Source organism: Astatotilapia calliptera, chromosome 19 (assembly GCF_964374335.1).
Source record: "Astatotilapia calliptera chromosome 19, fAstCal68.1, whole genome shotgun sequence".
Taxonomy (NCBI): domain Eukaryota; kingdom Metazoa; phylum Chordata; class Actinopteri; order Cichliformes; family Cichlidae; genus Astatotilapia; species Astatotilapia calliptera.
Window position 1 is genome coordinate 9,846,632 of NC_137440.1, and position 24,265 is coordinate 9,870,896.

At 48.6% G+C, this 24,265-nt stretch overlaps 5 protein-coding genes and 1 long non-coding RNA gene across 10 annotated transcripts in view; 4 read left to right on the plus strand and 2 right to left on the minus strand.

Moving 5' to 3' along the window:
* The window catches only part of rin3 (Ras and Rab interactor 3), a 28,052-nt gene extending 26,868 nt beyond the window's left edge, over nucleotides 1-1,184 (plus strand). Inside the window, exon 14 of the mRNA XM_080293551.1 lies at nucleotides 367-1,184. Within this exon, the coding sequence (XP_080149677.1) occupies nucleotides 367-635 (269 nt within the window). The 3' untranslated portion in view covers nucleotides 636-1,184. The remainder of the gene's footprint in view (nucleotides 1-366) is intronic.
* A 1,405-nt stretch (nucleotides 1,185-2,589) lies between these two features.
* On the plus strand, nucleotides 2,590-6,159 carry pth2 (parathyroid hormone 2). 2 transcript variants are annotated; one of them, XM_080293557.1, is made up of 4 exons: nucleotides 2,590-3,262; nucleotides 4,732-4,836; nucleotides 4,982-5,161; nucleotides 5,440-6,159. In XM_080293557.1, the coding sequence occupies exons 2-4, from the start codon at nucleotides 4,733-4,735 to the stop codon at nucleotides 5,612-5,614; spliced, it is 459 nt and encodes a 152-aa protein (XP_080149683.1). In that variant the 5' UTR covers nucleotides 2,590-3,262; nucleotide 4,732; the 3' UTR covers nucleotides 5,615-6,159. The 2 variants fall into 2 exon arrangements, with proteins under 2 accessions (XP_080149683.1, XP_080149682.1); XM_080293556.1 differs by lacking the exon at nucleotides 2,590-3,262 and having other exon boundaries at nucleotides 4,180-4,836.
* Nucleotides 5,305-9,868, minus strand: tedc1 (tubulin epsilon and delta complex 1). Its single transcript, XM_080293555.1, has 8 exons — nucleotides 9,728-9,868; nucleotides 8,733-8,814; nucleotides 8,458-8,657; nucleotides 8,250-8,387; nucleotides 7,841-7,903; nucleotides 7,507-7,593; nucleotides 7,247-7,384; nucleotides 5,305-6,328 (listed from the first exon to the last, which is right to left on the minus strand). Exons 1-8 carry the CDS (start codon nucleotides 9,866-9,868, stop codon nucleotides 5,981-5,983), a joined length of 1,197 nt encoding a protein of 398 aa, XP_080149681.1. The 3' UTR covers nucleotides 5,305-5,980.
* Nucleotides 9,869-9,890: 22 nt separating this feature from the next.
* LOC145422330 (uncharacterized) lies at nucleotides 9,891-11,291 on the plus strand. Its single transcript, XR_013903616.1, has 2 exons — nucleotides 9,891-10,031; nucleotides 11,104-11,291. It is a non-coding gene; the product is annotated as an uncharacterized LOC145422330 (long non-coding RNA).
* Nucleotides 11,292-13,701: 2,410 nt separating this feature from the next.
* Nucleotides 13,702-15,761, plus strand: adi1 (acireductone dioxygenase 1). The gene is made up of 4 exons (XM_080293558.1): nucleotides 13,702-13,925; nucleotides 14,371-14,490; nucleotides 14,884-15,063; nucleotides 15,148-15,761. The coding sequence occupies exons 1-4, from the start codon at nucleotides 13,803-13,805 to the stop codon at nucleotides 15,262-15,264; spliced, it is 540 nt and encodes a 179-aa protein (XP_080149684.1). The 5' UTR covers nucleotides 13,702-13,802; the 3' UTR covers nucleotides 15,265-15,761.
* A 50-nt stretch (nucleotides 15,762-15,811) lies between these two features.
* The window catches only part of trappc12 (trafficking protein particle complex subunit 12), a 30,822-nt gene continuing 22,368 nt past the window's right edge, over nucleotides 15,812-24,265 (minus strand). For 3 of the 4 annotated variants that reach the window (XM_080293552.1, XM_080293553.1, XM_080293554.1), the window contains exons 6-12: nucleotides 22,847-22,959; nucleotides 22,459-22,531; nucleotides 21,630-21,703; nucleotides 20,659-20,757; nucleotides 18,993-19,096; nucleotides 18,172-18,259; nucleotides 15,812-16,881 (exon numbers count right to left, since the gene is read on the minus strand). In XM_080293552.1, coding sequence (XP_080149678.1) covers nucleotides 16,639-16,881; nucleotides 18,172-18,259; nucleotides 18,993-19,096; nucleotides 20,659-20,757; nucleotides 21,630-21,703; nucleotides 22,459-22,531; nucleotides 22,847-22,959 — 794 coding nt within the window. In that variant the 3' untranslated portion in view covers nucleotides 15,812-16,638. The remainder of the gene's footprint in view (nucleotides 16,882-18,171; nucleotides 18,260-18,992; nucleotides 19,097-20,658; nucleotides 20,758-21,629; nucleotides 21,704-22,458; nucleotides 22,532-22,846; nucleotides 22,960-24,265) is intronic. The other variant, XR_013903615.1, reaches the window with a different exon arrangement.

Below are 24,265 nucleotides of genomic sequence, written 5' to 3' on the forward strand. Positions count from 1 at the left end.
CTCTGACTGAGCGGCCCCTGTTGCTCACTCTCAGTGAACACCTTCAGCTCCACCGTCTCCACCTTTAAACCTTCTTTCCCTCCTGCTGCTGTCCTTGTGTCACGCTCATCTCCACCCCCTCCACCCGCTCCGCCCTGCCTGCACTCCACCTCTCTTGTGTTCTGTCTGCTGACCCGTGTATTCCAGCTCCCTCGCCGACTTTGCGTTGGCTTTCTTGCAATAATCTGCTGGCTGTTTCTTGCTTTGTGAGGCGATGGAGGACACCATGTGTTCCTCTCTGGTTTGGTTTTTACTGCCATGCTGCGACCAGTTTGGACATGTTGGTTCCTGTCTGAGCAGGAAGTGACTCGTGTTTCTCCTCTGCAGACTCCTACACCCTCAGCGTGTACATCGATGGCATCCATCACCCCGTGGCCCAAACAGAGCTTGCCCTCAGCGTGAAGAGTGGCTGCCAGCCAGGAGCCTACTGCTTCGTCTATCACCCCGCCGATCAACCCACCGACGCCCAGCCCCGCCGCACCTGTCCCCTTGACCCGCCGCCGGCTCCACCTGCAGAATGCTTCATCCCTGCAGACATGGCGCCCGCTGACACCGAGGAGCCCAGGGTGAAGGAGGAGAGCCTGATCAGCTTGTAGCTCCTCCCCCATCAGCAGCAGCGGAGATGCTGAGAGGAGGGAAGCAAAAATGAAGCGTTTCCACCTCAGGTGTCATTCGAAGCCTGACGTGGACGAGAGCACGCAGGACAACAGGAAGTTCAGCCATGGCGAAACACGAGCAGCTCGACAAAACACCAGAAAACAAAGACAAACTGAGCTCACAGCGGGCAGGGGTCTGGAACCCCGCCCACTGCGGCAGGACTCACATGTAATGCTAGCATGCACATATATGATCATGTTTGTACTGTTTATGGCCTTTGGATACACGATGCTACTCTCTGCGACGAATTTAACCGAAAGGGAAAGTCAAGTTTTTGGAAACGATGCGAATCATTTTCTCTAAGACCTGGAATAGTATTTAGTAAAAATGAGATATTGTGATTGGCTGAGTTATGGGTGACTGTCTGAGGCCCGCTCGATCCCTCTGTGGTCGGGTAGACTCTGACGTCTCGTCCTCAAACAAAACCCAACCACACTCCAAAAGTCATCTCACGCTGTCCCTGCTGTTAATAAAGCGCCTGTTACCAATGCTGTGTCCTGTAATGTTTCTCGCTGGGTCACAAGATCCTCAGAGTTTTACCGCTTTGGTAACACAACTCTTATTTTGAAGTTTTTGTTGCACTTTCCAGTCCTGTAGGCGCACTGCTGACACCAGGGGGCGACCTGTCAGTGACCGAAGGCTCCATCCAAACAACTCCAACACTGATGAAGCAGCAGAAATGCTGACGGTACAACAACCTTGCAGCCGCTGATATCTGGGAAGATTCAGCGTCACATGAATCAGCACAGGATCCACAGACAGGAGCTGCAGCTCTCACAGCTCAAGTTTCCCCATTTTCTAAATAAGAGAATTAAAGAATAAATGACTTCAAATAAAAATGTGTGCGTGCAGAATTATGGTAACCACTGCTATCAGTGAGTGAATTAGAGTTCAAACGTGCAGGACGGTGGAGAGAGTCTGTGACATGTGACAGCTTTGAGAGGAGGCACTCAGCGTTTGGTCCATGATGGAGTCAACAGGACTCACCTACGCCCTGATTCACCTACATCTCTCCAGTCTGATCAGTGCCTAAATATCATTTCCAGCAGAATCCGGCGACGGGGATTTCTGATGAGCACAGGCACGGCGAGGAGGCTCACGCTCGGCGTCTGCTGCTCGTTATCCTGTGAGGGTGTTAGACACCTGCTTCCTGTCTGTGGTCATTATTTCCAGCAGCGCCCATAACGAGCTCCTTAAAAGGAGACGAGCTTCCTGTCAGAATCTGTTTTCACCTTTATCTTTGTGCTTCATGACCCACCAAACACACACAGACACAAACACATAACTCAGGTAAGCTCAGTGTGAGCACATCAGGAACCCTCATCATGACTCATTTAATTTTCTGCCTAAGTTTGATCAATAATATAAATCGGCGCTCACAAACCTTTTTTGCGCCACAGACCGGTTTATGTCCGACAATATTTTCACAGACCGGCCTTTAAAGGTTCACGGATGAATACAACCAAATAAAACCAGTATTATTCATAACACACGGGAACAGACCCAGAGAAACAGAGTTAACGTTAAAAAACCGATAAAACCCTGAAAAACATACATTTCACACCCGAGCCTCAACTCTCACAGACGGTGACCCGGGGGTTGGGGGCCGCTGATATAAAATATAGATTCTATTAATATGAAGGTTTGTTGAAACACCAGCCGCACACTGGAGGGCGGGAAGTTTCAGCAACAGCGAGCTGATCGGGAAAGGAGACAGGTGGGACTGAAGGTGGGCGGAGCAGGTCCTCTGTGGTAAAATGACCTGAAACACCTTTGATGCCACCGTCCTCTAGCAGCACGTGGACGCTGTGGTCCTCAGTAACTCTGGGACGTCCTGCAGGAATCATCCCTGGGACACGTTTGACGATCTGAGGTGCTTCAGCGCCACGCAGGAAACGTCTGTGCTCACATCGCCCACAGTTTGTGTTAGTGGCCTTCACCGTGGATAAGGACGCCTCGTTAACCTGTCAGTGTGGAGGAAGCTCAGACAGGTGTGTGTGTCTCTATTTATGAACGCGTTTTCTGTTTTTCATGATGATTTATTTTCTTGTTATTCCAGAGAGAACATTTCTCACGTCCTATAAAGCTTCTCTGTTTGGCACGAATGAACAGTCCTGCACGTATGCACACACACACACACGCACGCTCTGTAATGAGGACGCTGGCCCTCTGCAGCAGCACCGTGACTAACAGTCTTTGAAACGGGACACTAACAAGCTAACGGCGTCCTCGGCACTGAACCACAGCTGGATTGATCTGGTGAGGGGTGTACATGCTTCAGTGTGTGTGTGTGTGCGCGTGTGTGTGTGTGGGGGGGGCTCAGACCCTCCACAGTAAGCTGTATATAAGTATGAAAGACCACCATTCATCTGCACAGGGCGAAGCGTCAACCAAGAAGCACGAGTGAGGATCTATTCTTTCTATTCAAACTTTATTGTGTTGACAGGAAGCAGAAATCTGAGCGGCTGGGACAGAGTCGCCTGGAGCTCTGCTCAGTTTCTGGTTGGTTTCTCTCCCCGAGTGACGCGAGCAGCTCTGAGGAGACACAGCGACACCTGAGCAGCAGGTAAGAAGTGCCAAACTGGCACTGAAATAAGACATAATGTGGATTGCACAACACTGGTCACTACATTCTTCATTTCCAGTTAATACTTGTACAGCTGCTGTTATTGTGTATATATTTATTTATATTTCTTCATACATTCTTATATAGTTCTATATTGTGTATTTTGTTGTACAGTTATTTAATTTTCAACTTTAATTTATATATTTTATCTTATTCTTTCCCAGTTAAATTTACCCTTCATTCTAATTTGTGTTGTACAGTTATTTCATTTTTAACCTTAATTTATATTTTATTCCTTCCTAGTAAAATTTACCCTTTTTAATTTTTCATATTTATTTCCTATCTTATTCATAGCCTTTTCCTTTTTTGTTTTCTTTAGGTCACGAGCAGTTGTCCAAGCATTTCACTGCATATCGTACTGTGTATGACTGTGTACGTGACAAATAAAATTTGAATTTGAGATCAGGTTAGTCCCTCACAGTGCGCCAAATTCAGTCCGGCATCAGATCAGGGTGAAACTGGCGGAGGCGTGACGGCACACATCGGCTCCAATCAGAATACGTCTTCATGATTGCTGAACTAACTTGATTGGAGTATAAAAAGCGTCCGTGTCCGCCTGCACAGGCGAATAAGTCAAATAAGCTACATTTAAAAAACACCACAGTGGTGACATCACTCGACTTCCTGTGAAAAGAGTAATGGATTACATGAGCCCAGTTTGAGTATAACGTGACGGCGCCGCCTCCTTCATCACCGCTGTTTACATCTAAGAACATTCGTCTGAATCATCGTTAATGTTTGTTTTGTCACTGTGACGCCTGTCATCACGCCCGAACAATCAAACGCTTTTAACTGTATGTGATTTAATCACTATTATTATTATTATTATTATTATTATTATTATTATATGTGCTGAAGAGACTGAGGAAATAATATTTCATGAAAGCTGCGGAAGCGTTGCCACGGTGATAAAAAAATGACACCTGCGGTCTATGAAAAAGTCACGAAGCTGTCGTCGTTATGAAAACAATGCCAGCGAATCCTGCAATATTACAATAATGAAAAAAAAAATCAATGCTAAGAACGTGCCCATGTCAGCCCGCTGCAGAGAGACGACAGCCATGCCAAACAGGTGTCTCCGGGGTTAAAGGTCAGCTCAGCCCGATTAACTTCCAGGCACCAAAAGCTCCTCGTTAGGGCTCAAACTCGCTGTTTCACGGTCGCCTGAGAAATAACGAGCCAGAGGCGAGCGGTGACCTCGGGGTCAGGGCGCTGTGGTTTACAGCCGCTCTGTCAGCCTCAGATTGAAACACGTGACGCGCACACCTGAAGCCAGACTTTGGTCCTCAATGCAGAATAAAAATGTTTAGGAATTACATCAGTGACCATCATTCTCCGGAGGAGGCGCTGCAACGTGAAATCACAACGAGCTTCATGAAACTGAAAATTCTTCTTCTGTTTGTTTTTAGGATGTCTCAGCTTCCTGTTTTTCCCCGCACGTGCGTCCCGCTGCTTTGCATTCTGGGTATGATCTTGCTGACGTCTGGCTTCCCTCAGCCTCGCCTTCCTCTCAGGTGGGTACGCTCCGAACCAATGAATGAGCCAGACACTCTGCCGGACATTGGAAAGAGGATTTCACCTCCTACGGAGGCCTGAGGGTGCCGTGTGAATGATGTTTACATGACGTTGTGATGTCACTGTGATCTCGTCCAATCGCAGAAGTTTGGAAGATTCGGAGGAACACAAACGAGTCGACTGGGACGTCCTCTACCCTTCCATCTCTCTCCGTGATTGGAGCATCCAAATGATGTCAGCGCCCGGCCTTAGAGCAGCAGCCAACAGCAAAGCAGGACTGATGAGGGAGGCGTGGCTATTTGCTCCAGAGGGGGCGGAGACAAGGTACAGCTGGGCAAAACTGATAAATTCATAATGAAACATCATAGACTGTATATGAAAGAAGGACAATGATGAAAAACATTAAACCTGCATTCTTTCTAGCGTCCAGCAGGGGGAGACTCTTCTATCTGTACAAAGCAGTCTGATTGGATAGAAAAATAAAGACTGGTTTATTATTATTGTTGTTATTATTATTAAATTAACAAACAGTCAAACTTAAACGGGGAAAAATTTACTCTCCCATTTAAACAGTGGTGCACTGTGTTGTTTTCTGTCTGTAGTGTGGAGGGGGCGTGGCCTGCAGAATGGTCGTCTCCGGGAGCCGGGATGGCGAAGAGGAACCTGGTGGTGGCCGACGACGCGGCTTTCAGGGAGAAGAGCAAGCTGCTCACCTCCATGGAGAGGCAGAAGTGGCTCAATTCGTACATGCAGAAACTGCTGGTGGTGAATTCGTGACGTGTCTCCACGGTCGCCAGAAATTTACCCGACGACAAGTCCCAGAAATTTACTCGACGACAGAAAACATCAGAAGCTGGAATCTGTTTAATTTCTAAAATGTTTAAATTTAAAGTGACTCTTTTGGCTCTGCTGAAAACAACTTTGTGTTTAATTTGATGAATGAATAAATATGCAAATGATGTTTTTGACGCCTGTAGTTTGACTTCACAACATTTCATGTATCGGACCAACATGTCCAGTTATGACGGTGTGTGTTTATCAGTTATTAAATGCTCTGAGTGACTCGTATGCAGCAGCTGTTTCAGTCTCTGCAGAGACGATAACGTCCTCACAGCTTCTGCTCCACCAGTTTAAACTGGACGCTCACGGTGGAATCAGCACCAGCTCTTCCAGCCTGCCGATCGTCTCCTGCAGCTTCGTCCTGTTGGTCAGCCTCTGCTCGTCCCTCCTCTTCATCAGCACGGCCTCTGCATGAAGAAGCAGCGCCACGGCCTCGGACGCCGGGAGCTCGTTTGGAGGCTCCGCCTGCCCACCGGGGCCTCTGGCCGGGCGCCTCCTCGGCTCCTCCAGCTGAGGCCTCACTCGGCAGACTTGTGAGAGGGAGGGCATGGATGGGAAGGAGGAGAGAACAGGAGGGAGGGACAAGGAGACGCCAAACCTCTCTCCTCCTTCTCTGTCCTTACCATCTCCTCCTTGTCTCCTCTGTCCTCCCTGCAGGAGCACAAATATCAGTATAAACACCATAAACGTCCATGTAAGTAGCCTGATTAGAAAACACTGCACATATTTTCACTGCAGATGACACCCAGCTCTATCTGTCCATGAAGCCAGATAACACACACCAATGAGTTAAACTGCAGGAATGTCTTAAAGACATAAAGACCTGGATGGCCGCTAACTTTCTGCTTCTTAATTCAGATAAAACTGAGGTTATTGTACTTGGCCCTGAAAATCTTAGAAATATAGTATCTAAGCAGATTCTTACTCTGGATGGCATTACCTTGGCCTCCAGTAACGCTGTGAGGAACCTTGGAGTCATTGTTGACCAGGACATGTCATTCAACGCACATATTAAACACATATGTAAGACTGCTTTCTTGCAAGACTGATAGAGAAAAACTAGTTCATGCTACTTCCTGTTAAAAAGGAATTCTTCCTCCCCACTGCTGCTCACAGCGGGTCGTGTGATTGTTGGGCCGCTGCATACTGAGTCCGTACCCTTCAGCTGTGCTTTGGTGCTTCATAAATAAAACTCAAACTAAAAATTGAAATGGAGTTAGGCTCCGTTATGTTGGATGTCGTCAAGGCGACTGCCTGCAATCTGAGTAAAGCACAGAACAACAAAGAATCATGGGAAATGCTCGAAGCCCGCACAGCATCGATTTGAGTTTAAACATCTATGGAACATCACGGTTCGGTCTGCAGGTTTTCCATGCATCAGCATCACTCTGAAACTGACGCAGTCAATGTGGGGTGGGACAGATCCACTGTGACAAAGGGGCAAATTTCCACCTAACCGAGACGTTTTCAGTGCCTACATCTGACTGAACGCTTTCTAATGAGGAGAAATCTGTCCCATTTAGGACAAAAGTAAGGACCTGTGTTGGCTGACCTCTGCGTGCTGCTCACCTGAGCTGCAGGCAGTCCCAGCAGCACCGCCTCCAGCTTCTCCAGCCTGCTGTTTCCATGATAACACACTCTGGGGTTCTCATTGGTTAGATGTTTGGGCCTCCCGGTGATGGGATCTTTCAGGTCCACAACGCTGTCCTACAGTCACACACACACACAGCATCACTTCCTCTAACATTGCTGTTTCAGCCACTCTGCTGTGAAGCTGATTACTTTTTTAAATTCATCATATTTTCATGGTGTGAGAACCACAAACGCACCATCCAAGTCCAGAAGACATCCTCCACCTGCTTCCACTTCAGGTACGCCTCCAGGAGGCTGCACAGCTGCTGCAGAGAAACGCAGTCCTGCAGCAGAAGGACACGCCTGTCAGCTCCTCCTGTTATAAACTTATCAGTACTGTTCAATCAGCAGCTGGTAGCCCCGCCCTAAACCCTCCCTCCTCCTGCTCCCTTGTAACGCTAAAGGCAACGTCATCTCGCACAGACCATAAGCTAGTCTGAGCTCAGAGATCTGCTCACTTCCTCACAGACCTCACTGCTGGAAGCTGCCTCCATCTTTCATATACAGAGTTTGTGAAACACTCAGACGTACCTCCTCGAGTGCAGCCGAGCTCTGCTCAGAGGACGGCGTCGGGGTGACGCTCGCAGAAAGAACCTGAACACACAGTTGGTTTAATTTGGTTTAGTGAACATGAAGTGGAGAATATCCGTGACAAAAGTGGAAATCCTGGCATGAGTGGAAACAGTAATGTGGATTTATGGTCCAGGCTCGCAGCAGCCCTGTGAGCTGGAGGTTAGCACGGCTCTGACTGGGAGCGTCAGTGCTGGGATGTATTTCTAAATTGGGAAGCTGTTTCGAGCTTGTTGTGTTCATAATATAATATAGAACATTGTGTTTCACGTCATTGAGCTAAATGTGTCTGACTCAGTTTGTTTGAAAGTGGAACTGCTGTTTCTGATTATTCTAATGTCACGTGAATGAAAGGGTGAGGTTTCCTCACAGCGTGCAGAGCTCGGGTTTGCTCTCGTAGCATCGACAGCAGCATCCGTCTCTGATGTCTCAGGCAGCCAATGAGCCACTGGAGTCTCCTCAGGGAGGCGGAGTCTACATGGAGGTCAGCAGGAAGGTGTGGCAGCACCTGACAGAGAGGGAGAACACAGGTAAGCACACATGGGGGAGGCTCACCTGCACGCTGCCGTGGTACTCACAGGTGTGCACGTGAGCAGCATCCTGTCCAGCTTTTGCACTCTCTTCATCACCACGCTCTCCAGCGCTCCGGTGGCGAGCAGCCAGCCGAGCGCCAGGAGGAGTTCCCGGCTGGAGGCTGCGCCTCCTCCTTCTCCCTCATACATCCAGTCAGCGTGAAAGCCGCTCTGCCACAAGCCGGCGGCCACGAGCTTCCTGCGCTCTGAGGAAAAGCACCAATCAAACGTCACTTACAGTGTGCACGAGCAAAGTTAGGGCGAGATGAAGAAGTGCTGACCTGCTGTCGGCTCAGAGCTGTCACAGGAAACGACGCTGGTGGTCTGAAGGATGTCGGCGAGCAGCTGCCAAAACGGATCTTGCTGAAAATCCAGCGAGACGCTGAGTTAGTCCAATCAGGAAGAGGAGGAAGTGTGCACGATGTGACACACACACACACACACACACCTGAAACTACTACATGTGTGGATGTGTTCAAATGTCCAAGCTTTACACACATTTAATATTTGTGGCTTTCTTTTCACTGAGGTGAAGATCACCTGGATCGTCACATGACGTGTACGCTGAGTTCAAGCACCAGTGGAAAACTAAAGACTGCAGTCAGTCCTCAGGAACACATTTAGCAGCTCCAGATCTCTTGAAGGCTGAATTTTGAACCAGCCTGAACTCACACTGACCATACAGTTTGACCTCGCCAGCCCCCGACTCCCCTCTGTACACAGACTATGCAAATTACCATCAGTGCTGTGCAATAGCAACAACAATAACAATAAATACAAACCCTTATTTGTTTTTAATCTCATTGTATGTGTGTATAGTTACAATAAAATCCGTTCTATTGTATTGAAAACAGTGGTGACCCCGTCACACCCCACCATCCCAGCACCTGCTTCCCTGAGCACACCTTCCAGCATCATCAAACCCGAACTCAGCGTGATTATCGAGCCCTTTGCTGCCTCTATGTCACCTGCAGATGTCACTGCAGCCAAGCTGTGGATGAGTGAATGAAGCGAGCTGGTGCTGGTTCACGCTCCACGTTCACAGCACCAGCTCTTACTGACTGGAGGAGAAAGATGCTCTTCTCCTCGTCTGTCCACCCCCCTCTGACATTTCAGAAACCCAGCTCTTAAATCTCTTTTCTTCTTCTTCTCTTGGAGCTTCAGCAGCTCGTCTCCATCACGTGCAGTCCTGTGATTGGCTAATTGGATACTTATGTAAACGAGCGGTTGACCAGGTGTACCTAATAAAGCGGCCGGTGACGTGCTCCTGACTCACCTGGACCGCGTCTCCAAACTTGGCCCGTCGGAAGGAGTCCGGGGGGGGCACGGAGTCCAGCCCCGCGGCCGCCAGCAGCCTGCACAGAGCCGCGATCACGTGCTTCACCTGCTTCACGTGCACGTCTGCGCTCCTCTTCATCGCAGCAGCTGGACAGATGTTCTCTCTGCCGTCAGTCTGTTGGCATTTCGCGGCTAACGTGTTTACTTCCGGGTCCGAGGCCGTTACCAAGGAAGGGAATAAGCCGCAGATTGATGTTCGTCGTAACCAATCAGAAGATAGATCCTGAGGCGGTGGGTGGGGCGTAAGTTCATTATTATTTTTTCGTGTTCGTTTCTATCTAAACTTTATTGATAACAGTGCCCTGTGACAGAAACATCAAACATGGCCCCCTCTGATAGAACTCTCCGATAGAGTCCAGTAGAAACAGTAAAGCTCGTTTCTGATTGGTCAGTCTTCCTCTAACCTGAAGGAGTCGCACAGCTGAAACCTGAAAGTTTACCCAGAATGCACTCTGTTGTAGTTTCCTGCAGCGTTTCTGCTCCTCGTGTCACAGACGTCCAATATATTTGAATCATCTGATCTTAAAGCCAACTGTGAGAAACCTTCCAGCAGTGATTATTCTTAAAAAAATCAAAAGTATTTATTTAAATGATCAGAATCACTGAAAATCATAAAGGAACCGTCACAACGTATGAACACGAACTCTGAGTCACTTAAAGCTGTAACATTGGACCAGCTGCAAACAGCTGTTAGAAGCCGAGGCATTCTCCAGCGTCTGCAGCACAGTCCCGAGCTGCTGTTACAAAAGAGAAAGTCCGTTATAAGACGAACAGCGGTGCGACGAACCACAGGCGGCAGCTCCGCCAGCCTCATGAACTCACCTGCATGCATCACATCCAGATCCCACCAATCAGCAACAAGGAGAAACTTAAAAACAAATTGGTTTGAGTGAGTATTCCTGAAGCCTCGGTTCTTTTTGAACTTACTCCAGTCTTTCACCAGGTTGTTGGACATGTACAGGACTCTCAGGCTCTTCAGCCACTGGATTCCATTCAGCTTCTCCAACTGGTTATGAGACCCACAGCTGTTCCAGCGTGTCACCTACGGCCTCCTACACGCGCGCGCACACACACACACACACACACACACACACACACACACACACACACACACACACACACACACACAGCTTTACAGACACACACCGGCCACCTTCTCAGCCTCCGTATTCGTGGCTTACCAGCTCGGTGAGCAGTCTGATGTTGTTCCAAGATCTTCAGGTTCTCTGGAAGGACACAACATCACATTACACACTGACTGTGTGTGTGTGTCACTCACTCAGGCCGTTGAGGTTGGTTATTTTCTCTTTGCAGTTCGTGGACAGAGACAGTTGCCTGTGGAGGAAGAAGCAACAGGTCAAAGACACTGACGCTCCTGCTCCCATGTGGCCCTCACACTGTTCTGTAAATAACTGAAGCTCTGACTCTGTTGTGTATGTACAATGACATTAAAGGCTGTTCTGTCTAATATGAGTGGGCAGATCTATAAAGCGCAGTCAACATTTACACTCCACACACTGCTGCTTCATCCGTCAACGCAACCTGTCAACTTAGGCCTGATCGGAGGCGAATTAACTGATTCATTTGAAACAGAGATTAAATGTATATTGGTGAGTGGAGCCACTGACGGCGAGCTTCTGTGTTTCGTGATGAGTGTTCAGGGACCGTCTTCAAACTGAAACCCATTAAAAAGACTCATTGAGTGAAATGCACCCTGGGAGTCGTAGTTACGCGTCTCCTTCAGGTTTCAGCGTTTGAGTCGAGCTGCTCGGAGTCGTGCCTGCAGAAGCATCTGAACCTGGGCTGAGAATCTGAGCCGGGCAACACGGGCCTGAAAACGCCACGAACACTTTAATTGACCAATCGGCTGTGAGAAAAGTGCACCTGACATGTTTAATCAGACGTGTGCATGCAAGCTTTATTTCAGCTCTAATGGACTGTTGTGTTATAAACTCCTGAGTCTGAGTCCCTCTTAGGCTCCCAAATGATGTCTGTGAGAGTCGATGAGACGCCGTCCGTCTGCAGGACTCACTCGCAGTTCATCAGCGTGGACAGCGACGAGTCCATCTTCTCTATCGGAGGAATCTGACCGTATAGTTTAACGACTTTTGCCTCGCTCAGTTTCTCTCCTGACTGCTTCTCCTGCACACACACACACACAGACATTATTACATACATGTACATACTGTTGTAAGTGCGCTGTTACTGTCTGACCGCCGTCCCGTGGCAGTGAAAGTGGTGATGGCGTGTGAAACAAAAGAGACGAGCACAGACTTTGAGATAAACTGTGCAATCGTCTGTCCGGTGGAGATAAATGAGTCTGTGTGGGATATAACTTCTGTTTGATTATGATCGTTATTCCATTACACGAATGTTTTCCCGACGCTCCGTCATAAACACAAAGACTGTCTGAGCTCTGAGGGATCTTCACAAACTGTGACGCTATTTTTCAAAGACCTGATTGGTCCGTACGTAGGGATGTCACGCATGAGGATCTCTAATCTTGAACATTATCTGCTCCAGAGCAGGTTGGTTCTATAGTATCAGTTACCATGGTTACCTGATTAAAATCCTCCCCAAATCATAGTGCAGGCATCTGAAGTTAACTTACTCAGACTTTAATAAAGACTGTGTGTGTGTGTGTGTCTCACTCATTTGGCCAGCGCGTCTCTCACAGTCGTGGCTTTGGCCTGGAAACAGTCAGACAGGCAGGGTTTACACTCTGCTTTGGTTCATGTTAATAACTCTGAATAAAAGCCATCTTTAAATCAACAACAACATGAATTCATTGTATGTTTTATATTTGTGGTTTGTGCTGTTGATCCTGTACACATGGCGCTCATATTCTCCACAGGGAGGGGATTTTGAGCCACAGTGCTGTAACCATGGAAAGCAGCCTGACTACGACCCTGTGAAACAGTGCCATCTGTTCCTATGGAAACCACAACTCTCCTCATCAACCGTTATTTCATTTATTTTGGACAAAAACGCTTTTCCCCCCACGATTTCCTGGATAAGAACTGCTCTACCCACAATCACACACTGAAGCGACGTCTTTGATTGGTGCAGGTCGCCGTTACCATGGAAAAGTTTAAACCCGCGAACGCTCGAATGTTGCCGAATCAAACAAGCTAAGAACTCGTTAAAGTTAGCCTGTTAGCCGCCGTAGCGCTGTTTCCAGCGGGTCGAAGAAGAGACTCCATCTTTCTCTCCTTTGCTAATAAACAAAGGAATACAAATAACAATAACTTAAAAAAACACAAAGAGCCCCCCAAAAAGAACCTACAAACATTCACCATGTCAGCAACTGATGGCTCCTCCTGTTGCTATGGTAAACCAACTGCGCCTGCGCACTAGAAACACTTGACCCAGATTTATGTAAAATAAATGAGCTTTTAAATTCTGTTGTTAAGTCAGATAAAAAAAAAGGGTCTATAAATTATTTGACGCTATGAACTTATGCCTGTGTGAGATAATATTTTAATTTATTATTGTTAAATTATCTATTAAACAAAACGTTTCATTCTAATTTGAGCGATGAAAGAAATTGTCACTCAAATTCGATTTTTAAATGTAAAAATTTCTTTAAAATACGTTAAAAATATATTAAAGTCCAATATGATAGAACAAATACAGCTGAATGGAAATGTCAGAGGCAGTGTTCCTGTCTGCCTTTCCTCTGTTTTCTATCATCATCTCTGGTCATTCAGGGGTCATTCTTTGTGAGACTGGGTGTCATATATTTATAATGTTTTGAAACATTAAATGTTTTTCACTGTTCTTTGTCTGTAACTTGTTTTCCCTCCAATCTGTCATGTTTTTACGGGAGCTGGTGTCTGCTGGAATGTTGATGATCAGTCACAGATCTGCAGACCTCTCAGTCGTCATTTTTCCTGCTACATTCCAGGTACTTGAAAGCAGCACACCGGAAGTGCTGCCGGAGTCACGCGAAACAGCCGTGCAGCAGTAAGAAAGTCTGACAGCGCGCGGGTCCAGCTGTGAAGTGTTTCGTCATGGGTCTGGAGGCCTGGTACATGGACGGGTCCGAGGAGGACCAGAGGAGGCCGCACAGGCTGGAGCCGCACCAGCCGGTGAGCCTGGAGCAGCTGAAGGAGCTCGGAGTGTTTTACTGGCAGGTGAGTCCGCAGAAGGCCGCTCACGTGTGCAGGTTTTCGGGTTAAAGGTCAGCGGTTCCTGGGTGGGAGTTTGTGCAGACCCTTGATCCCCAGCTGGACCCGAACAGCTCAGAGTTCTCGGGTTTGAAGCAGGTAAAACTATGTGTTGAGGGTTCAGCTGAGACACAGCAGGTATCAGTGTTGGTCACTGAGCTGAAGCTGCTCTCAAGCACCCATGTTTTCTGCACACAGAGCAGGTGTTACAGGTCACGTGCTGAGCACGTGAAGTCCAGATACCTGCACTGTGACGCACCTTATCCATGTAACTCTGACCAAGAAGGGCGTCCACTCACTGCTGGGGTGTATCGTCATGGTAACTGATACGGGAACCACTGATGTGCTTTTTACTTTTTCTGCTACACTAAACACATCAGGTAAGGGTTTGACTGCTTCCTGTTTCCTGCAGCTGAACGCCGACATCTATGAAAGCGACCCGGAGCTGCAGCAGATCCGTAAGGACCGGGGTTACTCCTACATGGACATCATCACGATCCACAAGGACACTCTGCCCAACTACGAGGAGAAGGTAACCCACGCGCTCTGAAAGCTGCAAGTACCAGCACGTGTTTGTGTCTGCGGAGCTTTTAATTTGAAAAGCACCACACTTCCTTTTTTAGGTTTTTCACTGCAGGGAGGGAAAAGTCCTCTGAGCTTCTTCATCGCAGACTTCACTGTGGCAGCGCATGATCGCATGCAGAGGAGTCTGAAGCACCTCTGAGTCCAGCTGTGCACTGATGGAGGCAGGCTGAGGGCTCCTCCCGCCTCCATCGTTGCACCAAGTCAGACTCGTGTATCGCAGAGACGCTCCAGATTTAATCCTGGTGTTAAAGATTCCCGGGTCACTCGAGCGTCGGCGGTGCTGAAACTGGAATGTGAGCTCTATTTGAAGTGAGTGAGAGGTTTCCTGTTTCTCCTGCAGCTGAAGATGTTCTTCGAGGAGCACCTCCACCTGGACGACGAGATCCGCTACATCCTGGACGGCCAGGCCTACTTTGATGTCAGGGACAAGGAGGACCGGTGGATCCGGATTGCCATGAGAAAAGGGGACCTGATCACGCTGCCGGCGGGTATCTACCACCGCTTCACGCTGGACGAGATGGTACGAAAACACGCCTTGCGCCTGTACAGTGCGTATTTGGTTGCTGGTTTGAATCCTGACTGTCTGATCTGTTTGTTTCTGCAGAACTACACGAAGGCCATGCGGCTGTTTGTGGGCGAGCCGGTGTGGAAGGCTTACAACCGCCCCGCTGACAACTTCGAGATCCGTCAGCGATACGTGGCGTCAATGCAGGGATCCTGAGAGTGCCGCGGACGCCATTCCCACTGCAGAAAAAGGCTGTCCAATCAGAGCAGAGAACGATGATGTGGACGACGATGTAGCATGAAGATTTTAATTTCAGTTTCTACTTCTTAGACAGAAATTTTAGTTTTTACTGTGAGGAACAATCAGCCACAACATTAAGACCAGAACATGACATCACCATGAGTGCTTCACGACTCAGGACGAGACCATCAGCAGGTCATGGCGTGAGGGCAGCGTCGCCCTGCTGGCCGTGAGAGAGAATGCAGAGGTCAGGTGACTCTTAGACTGCTGCCCGACGCCTGGATAAGACGTGCAAAACTCCTGCCCGGTGAGCCTGGAGGCTCCGCCCCTCCACACAGAGGTCCTGGGTGGTTTGAATGTTGTAGCACAGCTTCCTTCATCAGGACTTTAACTCTTCTTTAAAGGTTCTCGTGATTATTCAGGATCCAGCTCGTTAGTGCCTTCCTGTCTCTGGATTAAAGGATAAATATGAAGCTGCTGTTTGTCATTTTTTCCCACATCAAACACACACAGTGAGCTGCGCTTTCACTTAAAACCACATTTTATTTCATTTACATAAATATGATCAGCACAGAAAGTAAACACAAATCACTTAAATATAATAATTCCTGGTGAACTCAAAGGAAACCCTGCTGCTGATATGTTGAACACGAGCGGGCCGAGTCACTGAAGCTGTCCGGTCTGCAGATAATCAGGATAATGCCCGCCGGAGTCTCTGACATCCCGCCTCCAGCATCCCGTCTGTTCCTCCCAAAACACAAAGTGGGCTGAGACTTTACTACAAATTAAAAGGCGAGCTGGGATAAAGCTGAATTAAACTGGACCCAGTTTAAGTTAAAATGTGTGAAACATGAAGCCGTCCTGCCATCTGACCAGGGAAACACCGATGTGGGCTTTTATCCTGGACTTTGCTCTGCACTGGGGCTTTTATTTTGAAAATTCTTCCTGCCCCGACTAATAAAAGAGCGGGTCTCTGCTGTCTGTGCTTCAGTAAATTTGTTCCCTCTTTAACCCTCGACTCAAACATGGTTGGCCAGTTTGTAGTCCAGTTAAATGGACTACAAATGGAAACCAGCGAGCTTCCTTCCTGCAGCTCAGATCTGTTGTTTTTGAACAGCTGTGTGTTGAACCTGGAGACGCAGACTGGCTCTGGTGTGATTCAGCAGTCAGAGGGAGGCCATGAGGACACGATTTTCGGGTTGCGGTTGTGCTGCGCTGGAGGACGCTGCTGCAGGCTTTGCTCCTGTGGGTTATTGTGAGGATGATGATGATTGGGTGCCCTTCATCTGTTTCGTGACAATAAAACTCGCTGTTTTGTGTCTGGGAGGTCAAACTAAGCTGCTCCTCCTCTCAGACCAGCTTGAGGCACTGCGTGTTGAAGCTGTCGCCCTCCCGGCAGGCGACGGCCTCCAGCAGCGCCTGCTTCTTCTGCGTGCTGCGGGATGACTCCAGCTCGTACATGGTGGTCAGGTTGAAGAGGACGCTCTCGTGCAGGTACTGCGCCGGGTCCTGCTGCACCAGGCCCTCCAGCTGGCCCAGCGACTCCTTCAGGCGGCCCAGGTAGAGCAGGCACACCGCCGCGTTGTTGTTGGCCTGCGAACACACGGAGGAAGAGGAGGGTTTAACTGTGCACGCACCGGTGTAACAGTCTGAGACAAGACACTTTTAGCTCCTCCCACTTTAAGTCTTCTGACTGGCTGCTCTGAGCAGCACAAAACTATTTTGTTTCTAATGGCCGACACATTTAATGTTTCCTTCCTGTCACATGAGCCAGAGTAGACACACACTTCCTCCTGAGGAGTGATACGGCTGCAGGATGCAGCCAGTATGAAGAAACTAGTTCCTACAGGAACCTGCTCAGTCACCAGCTTGGCTGTGGTTGTTTGGCGCCCTCTGCTGGTGACACTTTATCATAAGCTAATAATACAGAGTGATGGTTATGATACAAGGACATGAGTGCAGCTCAAAAAAATGACATTTTACTGTGATTTTATTACTGATCTTCATCATCATCGTCACTGACGATGTTTGTGACACGTGACGTATCTGCCACACTGATCATCAAACTTCAATATTACACATATTAAAGTCTCAGGTGACCCGAGTAAAGACAAAGTGCAGTTTGAAACGATGACGTAGAAACAAAGTGATCCACAGCGGCCTGCCTGTGTGCAAAAGTAACCTCACCACTGTAATGACTGCAGTCAGTGTATGTGATGACGTCACTGTGGAGGAATATGGGCTCAAATTGTGCTCATAAATATTTTGTAACCTCGTAACCCAAAATATCCGAATATTTTATGTTTGTGCATCTGTAGATGAGAGTGTGTGTTTAAAAAAAATATTTACACGAGTTACAAATTGTTTTATTAAAGTCTGCTGACAGGAAAAAAGCAAAACACTGCGTGTGAAACTCCCTGCTTCTGTGTGAATTTCAGCTTACACTACGAATTCTTCCTTTCAGCTGATTGGTCAATAAAGTACCCCACCAACAGCCAAACCCATCTGTTCTCTGATTGGATTGTTACATCTGTAATTGACATGACATTGACCAATCAGCTGAAAGGAAGAATTCGTAGTGTAAGCTGAAACTCACACAGAAGCAGGGAGTTTCACACGCAGTGTTTTGCTTTGTTCCTGTCAGCAGACTTTCATAAAACAATTTGTAACTCGTGTAAATATTTTTTAAACACACACTCTCATCTACAGATGCACAAACATAAAATATTCGGATATTTTGGGTTACAAGGTTACAAAACTCAGTTCTCAACTTTGATTTACAAGTACAAAATATTCACGAGCACAGTTTGAGCCCACAGAGGCGGCCTGACCCACTCTGTGCACTGCTCTGGGGACCGTTTGGAGGATGGCGGCGGTACCTACCACGGGGTTCTTTGGGTCGATCTTTAGCACTTCGATGAAGGAGGCGTGTGCTTCGGCGTAGTTGTTCTGACTGAGGTGGACGAAAGCCCTGAAAGCAGGAAACACATTTCAAACCCTTCCAACCTGCGTCGAGCGTTCAAACAGGTTTAAACGGGTTTACCTGCGTTCAGGTGAATCCCTGAACACAGACGAGCTCAGCAGCAACTAAACCAACCGCTGCCACAAAATCACTGCTTTTCAAAACTCTTTCAACACCTCAAAAAATGAAACTTGCAACAAGTTTTGACACCAAAGTGAAAATCATTAAGAAAATAAAAAAGGGGAGGGGCTCTGTTCAGGACCAATCACATTTATTCTCAGAGCAACCAGCCTCATCACAGCCTGATTAAACAGCAACAACCCCCAGGGGGCGCTACAGACATTACAAAAGGCCTTTCATTAATCATCCATTGATCAAAATGATATTTCAATGCTACGATAGAAGTGAAAAAGCTGAAAAATAGGAACCACGATATGATTAATATTGATTAAGATGCCAAATTATAGATACTGACTGTGTGCATGCTCGAACCCGGGGGAAGTGATGTGACTTCAGTTTGTCATTTGCCAAATAAATAAACGGACGCAGACGATCACTGGAAGTACGAGACCGCTCTAGTTTACAGCAGCTCTGCAGGTCTGCGAGGCGAGCATCGGCGTGCGAGGGAGTCGGGTCGGCACAGACGTTCGACCTCCTCGAAATCGCACGCCGCTGAGGCATGAAGTTCACACGCTGCACGAGGCGCTAAATGAAACACAGACACACACACGCATGCAGGTACCTGTTCATTAACACGCATGTGGCGAGAGCCTGCTGGCTGCCTTTCACCGGGCCGCACTTCTCCACGTCCTGGAAGTATCGCTCTGCAGTTTTAACGTCTCCGATCTGTGCGAGAGGAACAGCATGTTAGCCCCGACCTGTGTGTGTGTCTGTGAGTGAGTGAGAGTGTGTGTGTGTGTGTGTCTGTGAGTGAGTGTGTCTGTGAGTGTGTGTGTCTGTGAGTGTGTCTGTGAGTGTGTCTGTGAGTGTGTGTGTGTGTGTGAGTGTGTGTGTGAGTGTGTCTGTGAGTGTGTGTGTGTGTGAGTGTGTGTGTGAGTGTGTCTGTGAGTGAGTGTGTGTGTGTGTGTCTATGAGTGTGTCTGTGAGTGTGAGTGTGTCTGTGAGTGTGTGTGTCTGTGAGTGTGAGTGTGTCTGTGTGTGTCTGTGAGTGAGTGAGAGTGTGTGTGTGTGTCTGTGAGTGAGTGAGAGTGTGTGTGTGTGTCTGTGAGTGTGTGTGTCTGTGAGTGTGTCTGTGAGTGTGTCTGTGAGTGTGTGTGTGTCTGTGAGTGTGTCTGTGAGTGTGTGTGTGTGTGAGTGTGTGTGTGAGTGTGTCTGTGAGTGAGTGTGTGTGTGTGAGTGTGTGTGTGAGTGTGTCTGTGAGTGAGTGTGTGTGAGTGTGTGTCTGTGAGTGAGTGTGTGAGTCTCTGTGAGTGAGTGAGTGAGTGAGTGAGTGAGTGAGTGAGTGAGTGAGTCTGTGAGTGTGTGTGTCTGTGAGTGAATGTGTGTGTGTCTGTGAGTGAGTGAGTGAGTGAGTGAGTGAGTGAGTGAGTCTGTGAGTGTGTGTGTCTGTGAGTGTGTCTGTGAGTGTGTGTGTGTCTGTGAGTGTGTGTGTGTCCGTGAGTGTGTCTGTGAGTGTGAGTGTGAGTGTGTCTGTGAGTGAGTGTGTGTGTGAGTCTCTGTGAGTGAGTGTGTGTGTGAGTCTCCGTGAGTGTGTCTGTGAGTGAGTGTGTGTGAGTGTGTGTCTGTGTCTGTGAGTGAGTGTGTGAGTCTGTGAGTGTGTCTGTGAGTGAGTGTGTGTGTGTGTGTGTGTGTGTGTGTGTGTGTGTGAGTGAGTGTGTGAGTCTCTGTGAGTGAGTGTGTGTCTGTGAGTGTGTGTGTGTCTGTGAGTGAGTGTGTGTGTCTGTGAGTGAGTGTGTCTGTGAGTGAGTGTGTGTGTGTGTGTGTGTCTGTGAGTGAGTGTGTGAGTCTCTGTGAGTGTGTCTGTGAGTGAGTGTGTGTGTGTGTGTCTGTGTGTGTGTCTGTGTGTGTGTGTGTGTGTGTGTGTGTCTGTGTCTGTGTGTGTGTGTGTGTGTGTCTGTGTGTGTGTGTGTGTGTGTGTGTGTGTGTGTCTGTGTGTGTGTGAGTGTGTCTGTGAGTGAGTGTGTGTGTGTGTGTGTGTGTGTGTGTGTGTCTGTGTGTGTGTGTGTGTGTCTGTGTGTGTGTGTGTGTGTGTGTCTGTGTGTGTGTGTGTGTGTGTGTGTCTGTGTGTGTGTGTGAGTGTGTGTTTTTATAAAACTTCTTAACTCCAGCTTCACAGTTGCAGCTGTTGAGCTCACTGATGTAAATGAGCCTTTATGTGTGACATGTCCCCTTTAAATGGTTGGAGTAACAGAGGGTGGTGTAGCAGGGTGGAGTACAGACGTGCAGACCTGTAGGAAGATGCGTCCGATGCCGCTGAGCAGCTGCGCTCTCTGCTGGGGTTGGTACTGGATGATGGAGTGATAGGTGTCCACAGCCAGAACGTAGTCCTGAGGACAGACAGAACAGAGAGGACACAGAGTGACGGAGGGGAGTGGTGGGTGGCGGAGACAGGTGGAGGGCGAGCAGGGTAAAGAAAGAGCAGAGCTTAGGTGTGGAGAGAGAGAGCATTAATCAAACATATGGAGTAATAGCAGGCGGAGTGACCCTCCGTCCACCTCCACATCGCTCACGTGGCGACTGGAGCGCTGAGCGGGCAACAGAGGGGTCAGAGAGGGGAGGGGGGAGGGTGTGTGCTGGAAATGACCTGCGGAGGCGGCGTGCTGCTCATGAGCACGTTTCTAAATCACCAAAAGTTTAAAACTGGAGACGGATTAAGTTTGAAATCGATACACAGCAGTCTGCAAGATCACACTGTCAAACATGGCGGAGACAGCGTGCTGAGAACAGCTGTGACGAAGATGACTCGCCGCGGCGTGTCCCACAGCAGAAGACGACTGTATACAGAAAGACGTGAACATACACAAAAATAGTGTCAGATAAACAGATATAAGCATTAAAGGCTTAAACTTGATGAACGCCGCGCCCTCGTTAACAAAGCCTTCATGACGCTGATGTCAGGCTCTGAATGTCACATGACCTGGTTGGAGCTTAAACGTGAATAAAATAAAATCTTTATTCATTCAGAGTCGGAACTCTGCGTGTTTAAATTTAAGCTAATGTAATCTGAACAGGGTGGTGTAATCTGAGCTGCGACCACTAGATGGCACTGTGTCTCTACCCCACCTCTCTCACCCACGCTCGCTCACTCACTGACCAAGAATCCAATTAGTGGTCAGTCTGAGGGGATTTCACTGTGAATCCTCCAGCAGGCTGGCATCAGAGATCTCTGACACAAACGCACACGCGCACACGCACCTACCTTCATCAGCAGCAGGCAGTTGGCCATTGAGTACATGACCCGGCTGAGGCGAGACCTCCACAGCTTTAGAGACGCTGCAAACAGGGAGAGAAGAAGAAGAAGAGGGGTTTTTTTGGGGGGGGGGGGGGGGGGGGGGGTTGGCATCCCTATACCCCCCCCCCCCCCCCAATACAGCGGGGTTTATTTTAAGACAAACACACTGCGGCACAGAGTGGAAGAGCTCATGTGCCTATTACTATTCATGGTGTGTGTGTGTGTGTGTGTGTGTGTGCGTGTGTGTGCGTGCGTGCGTGCGTGTGTGTGTGTTGGGGAGAAGAGCTAATCACTCAGCAGGGGTCTCATGTGCGAAGGCGAGGCCCGGCGTTATTGACTGTTGGCGTGGGCGGGGAGAGGAGAGACAGAGGACGCGACTGCTTTTAAAAACACGCCGTGGCGAACGCCACTGCTCATGCTCAGACTGGAAAACTTCCTGAAACAGCCACACACACACACACCAGAGTGCACATTAAGTCAGGCGTGGGTTTCCACCCGTCTCCCTGGCGTGGCGGAGCAGGTGTGAGCGGATTGGTCGGGAGTGATCGGTATGGATCCACGCGGCCGGGAAAGAAGCCGTTTGGTATTCAGCGCAGGCAGAAACACCTACAGAGCGCCGCATCGGTGTGTTTGAGAGGCTGAGCTATGCTGCAGTCCTGCACCAGGTGTGTGTGTGTGTGTGTGTGTGTGTGTGTGCGCGTGTGTGTGTGTGTGTTACCGGTGGGGGCCCGTGACCTCACTCTCCTCCCACAGTGTGATGCATTCTGGGACTGCAGCCAGCTCACAGTGAGCTTACCTTGTCTGTTCTCCTGCATTAAGGTGATCATGCTGCCGTCCTCGGCTGAGCCCGTCTCCAGGTTCTCCAGAATCTGTGAGGAACAGGAAGCAGGGGGGAGGGGCTAAAACTTCAGGATGGTCTGTGCGTCTGTGTGTGCCTGTGTGTGTCTGTGTCTGTGTGAGTGTGTGTCTGTGTGAGTGTGTGAGATCTGGTTGAGTGCCAGCACTTCTGTGTGTTACAATCTGCATATTCAAGAACTCCAAAATCCTGCCATACCTGTGTGTTTACACAGGTGGGCTTCAGGATTTGTACAGCTAATGTGCTTCTGCGTGGGTGTGTGCTTTTATTGTGTGAATACTACAGTGTGTGTGTGTGTGTGTTTGTGTGTGTGTGCGTTAGCACTAACAGTGAGGCAGACGGTTTTGAGGTGGTGCAGGCGGTCCAGGGCCTCCTGGGGCTTAGCCAGGTACTGTGGGAGCTCGGCGTGCAGCAGCCGCATGGAAAACGGCACCATGGAGCCTGGACAGGATGGAGGGAGGGAATAAGAAACAAGGTGGGATGAGGACAGAGCAGGAAGGAGAGCGGGAGAAGGATGAGAATATAAAGCCATCCACCCACACACAGACTGCACACAGCCCTGGAGGCAGGAACCTACAGATGGCACCGAGCTACGTATGGCTGCTTATTAAACCCTCTCATCTCGCTCTCTCTGTGCGCTGCTCAGCTCCATCACTCATCTCTCTGCCTCGACATCACACACACAGACACACACACACAGACACACACACGCGCCCCTGAGGAAGAGCCTATATTCAGGTGAGTCCCCGGGCTTTGATCAGCGCCTCTTTGATATCAGCCATCAGATGTGAAAGTCTGGTCCATCGCTGCCCGTCTCTATCTCACCTTCCATCTCTCCTCGTCTATCTGCTCCAACTCGACACTTTCTCTGCTCTGCCCCCGCCCTGCGTTATAGGGTTTTATCGTCACGGTGACGGGACCTCGCCGACTCTGCGATTCATTATTCTTCGTCTCCCGGGGTGTCAGTCATTTTCAGCAGATTTAATTTATGGCTTTTACTTTCATTAGTAATAGCAGCATCCTTCATAATGAAGGAAATATGAGCATGAGGATTAAACCAGAGCCTGCAGTTCCTCTAACATCCAGCAGAGGCAGCAGTGAGTCAGTCCCCAGAGATGCCCATGTTAAAATAAACAGCCTGATTGGTCAGGATAGTAGACATCATTAGGGGGCGTGGCCTCTTTGACTTGTAGGTGAATGGCAACAAAGGTGTCTGTAGCTGCTTGCTGAACCTCTGGGCTGTGTTTGTGCTGTCAGAGCCTTTTTAATCTGACCAATAATACGGCCTCTTTCCAAATATGGTCACTTCTGGAATCAAAAACACAACATGGCAGCAGCCAAGGTGCCAACACTGTGGAGTTGACATGTACTGGAGAGCAGGAGCAGGTAGGAACTAACATCGAGGCAAGACAGCTGAAGGTGCTGAGGACAACGACCCGAGAACTGAAGACAAACAGGATAGAAACATCCTATCACAATAAAAGCCTTCAGAAGAAACAATGTCTCTGGAATCCTAATGCTTTTATTTTGAAAAGCACAATACTGCTACGTGTTCTGTGTCCCGCACGGCGATACGAGCCATGAAAATTTAAGCCAGAAGTTTGACGTTTTTCTTCAGTGAATTATCAGAACACAGAGTTCGCCTTTAGACTGCTAAATGTCTCACTGTGTCTCTCAAAGCTCCAACGCTGGGAGGGGAAAAATAACACAATTGAAAAAGCACCAAATTTGAACCGGGCCCTGCACA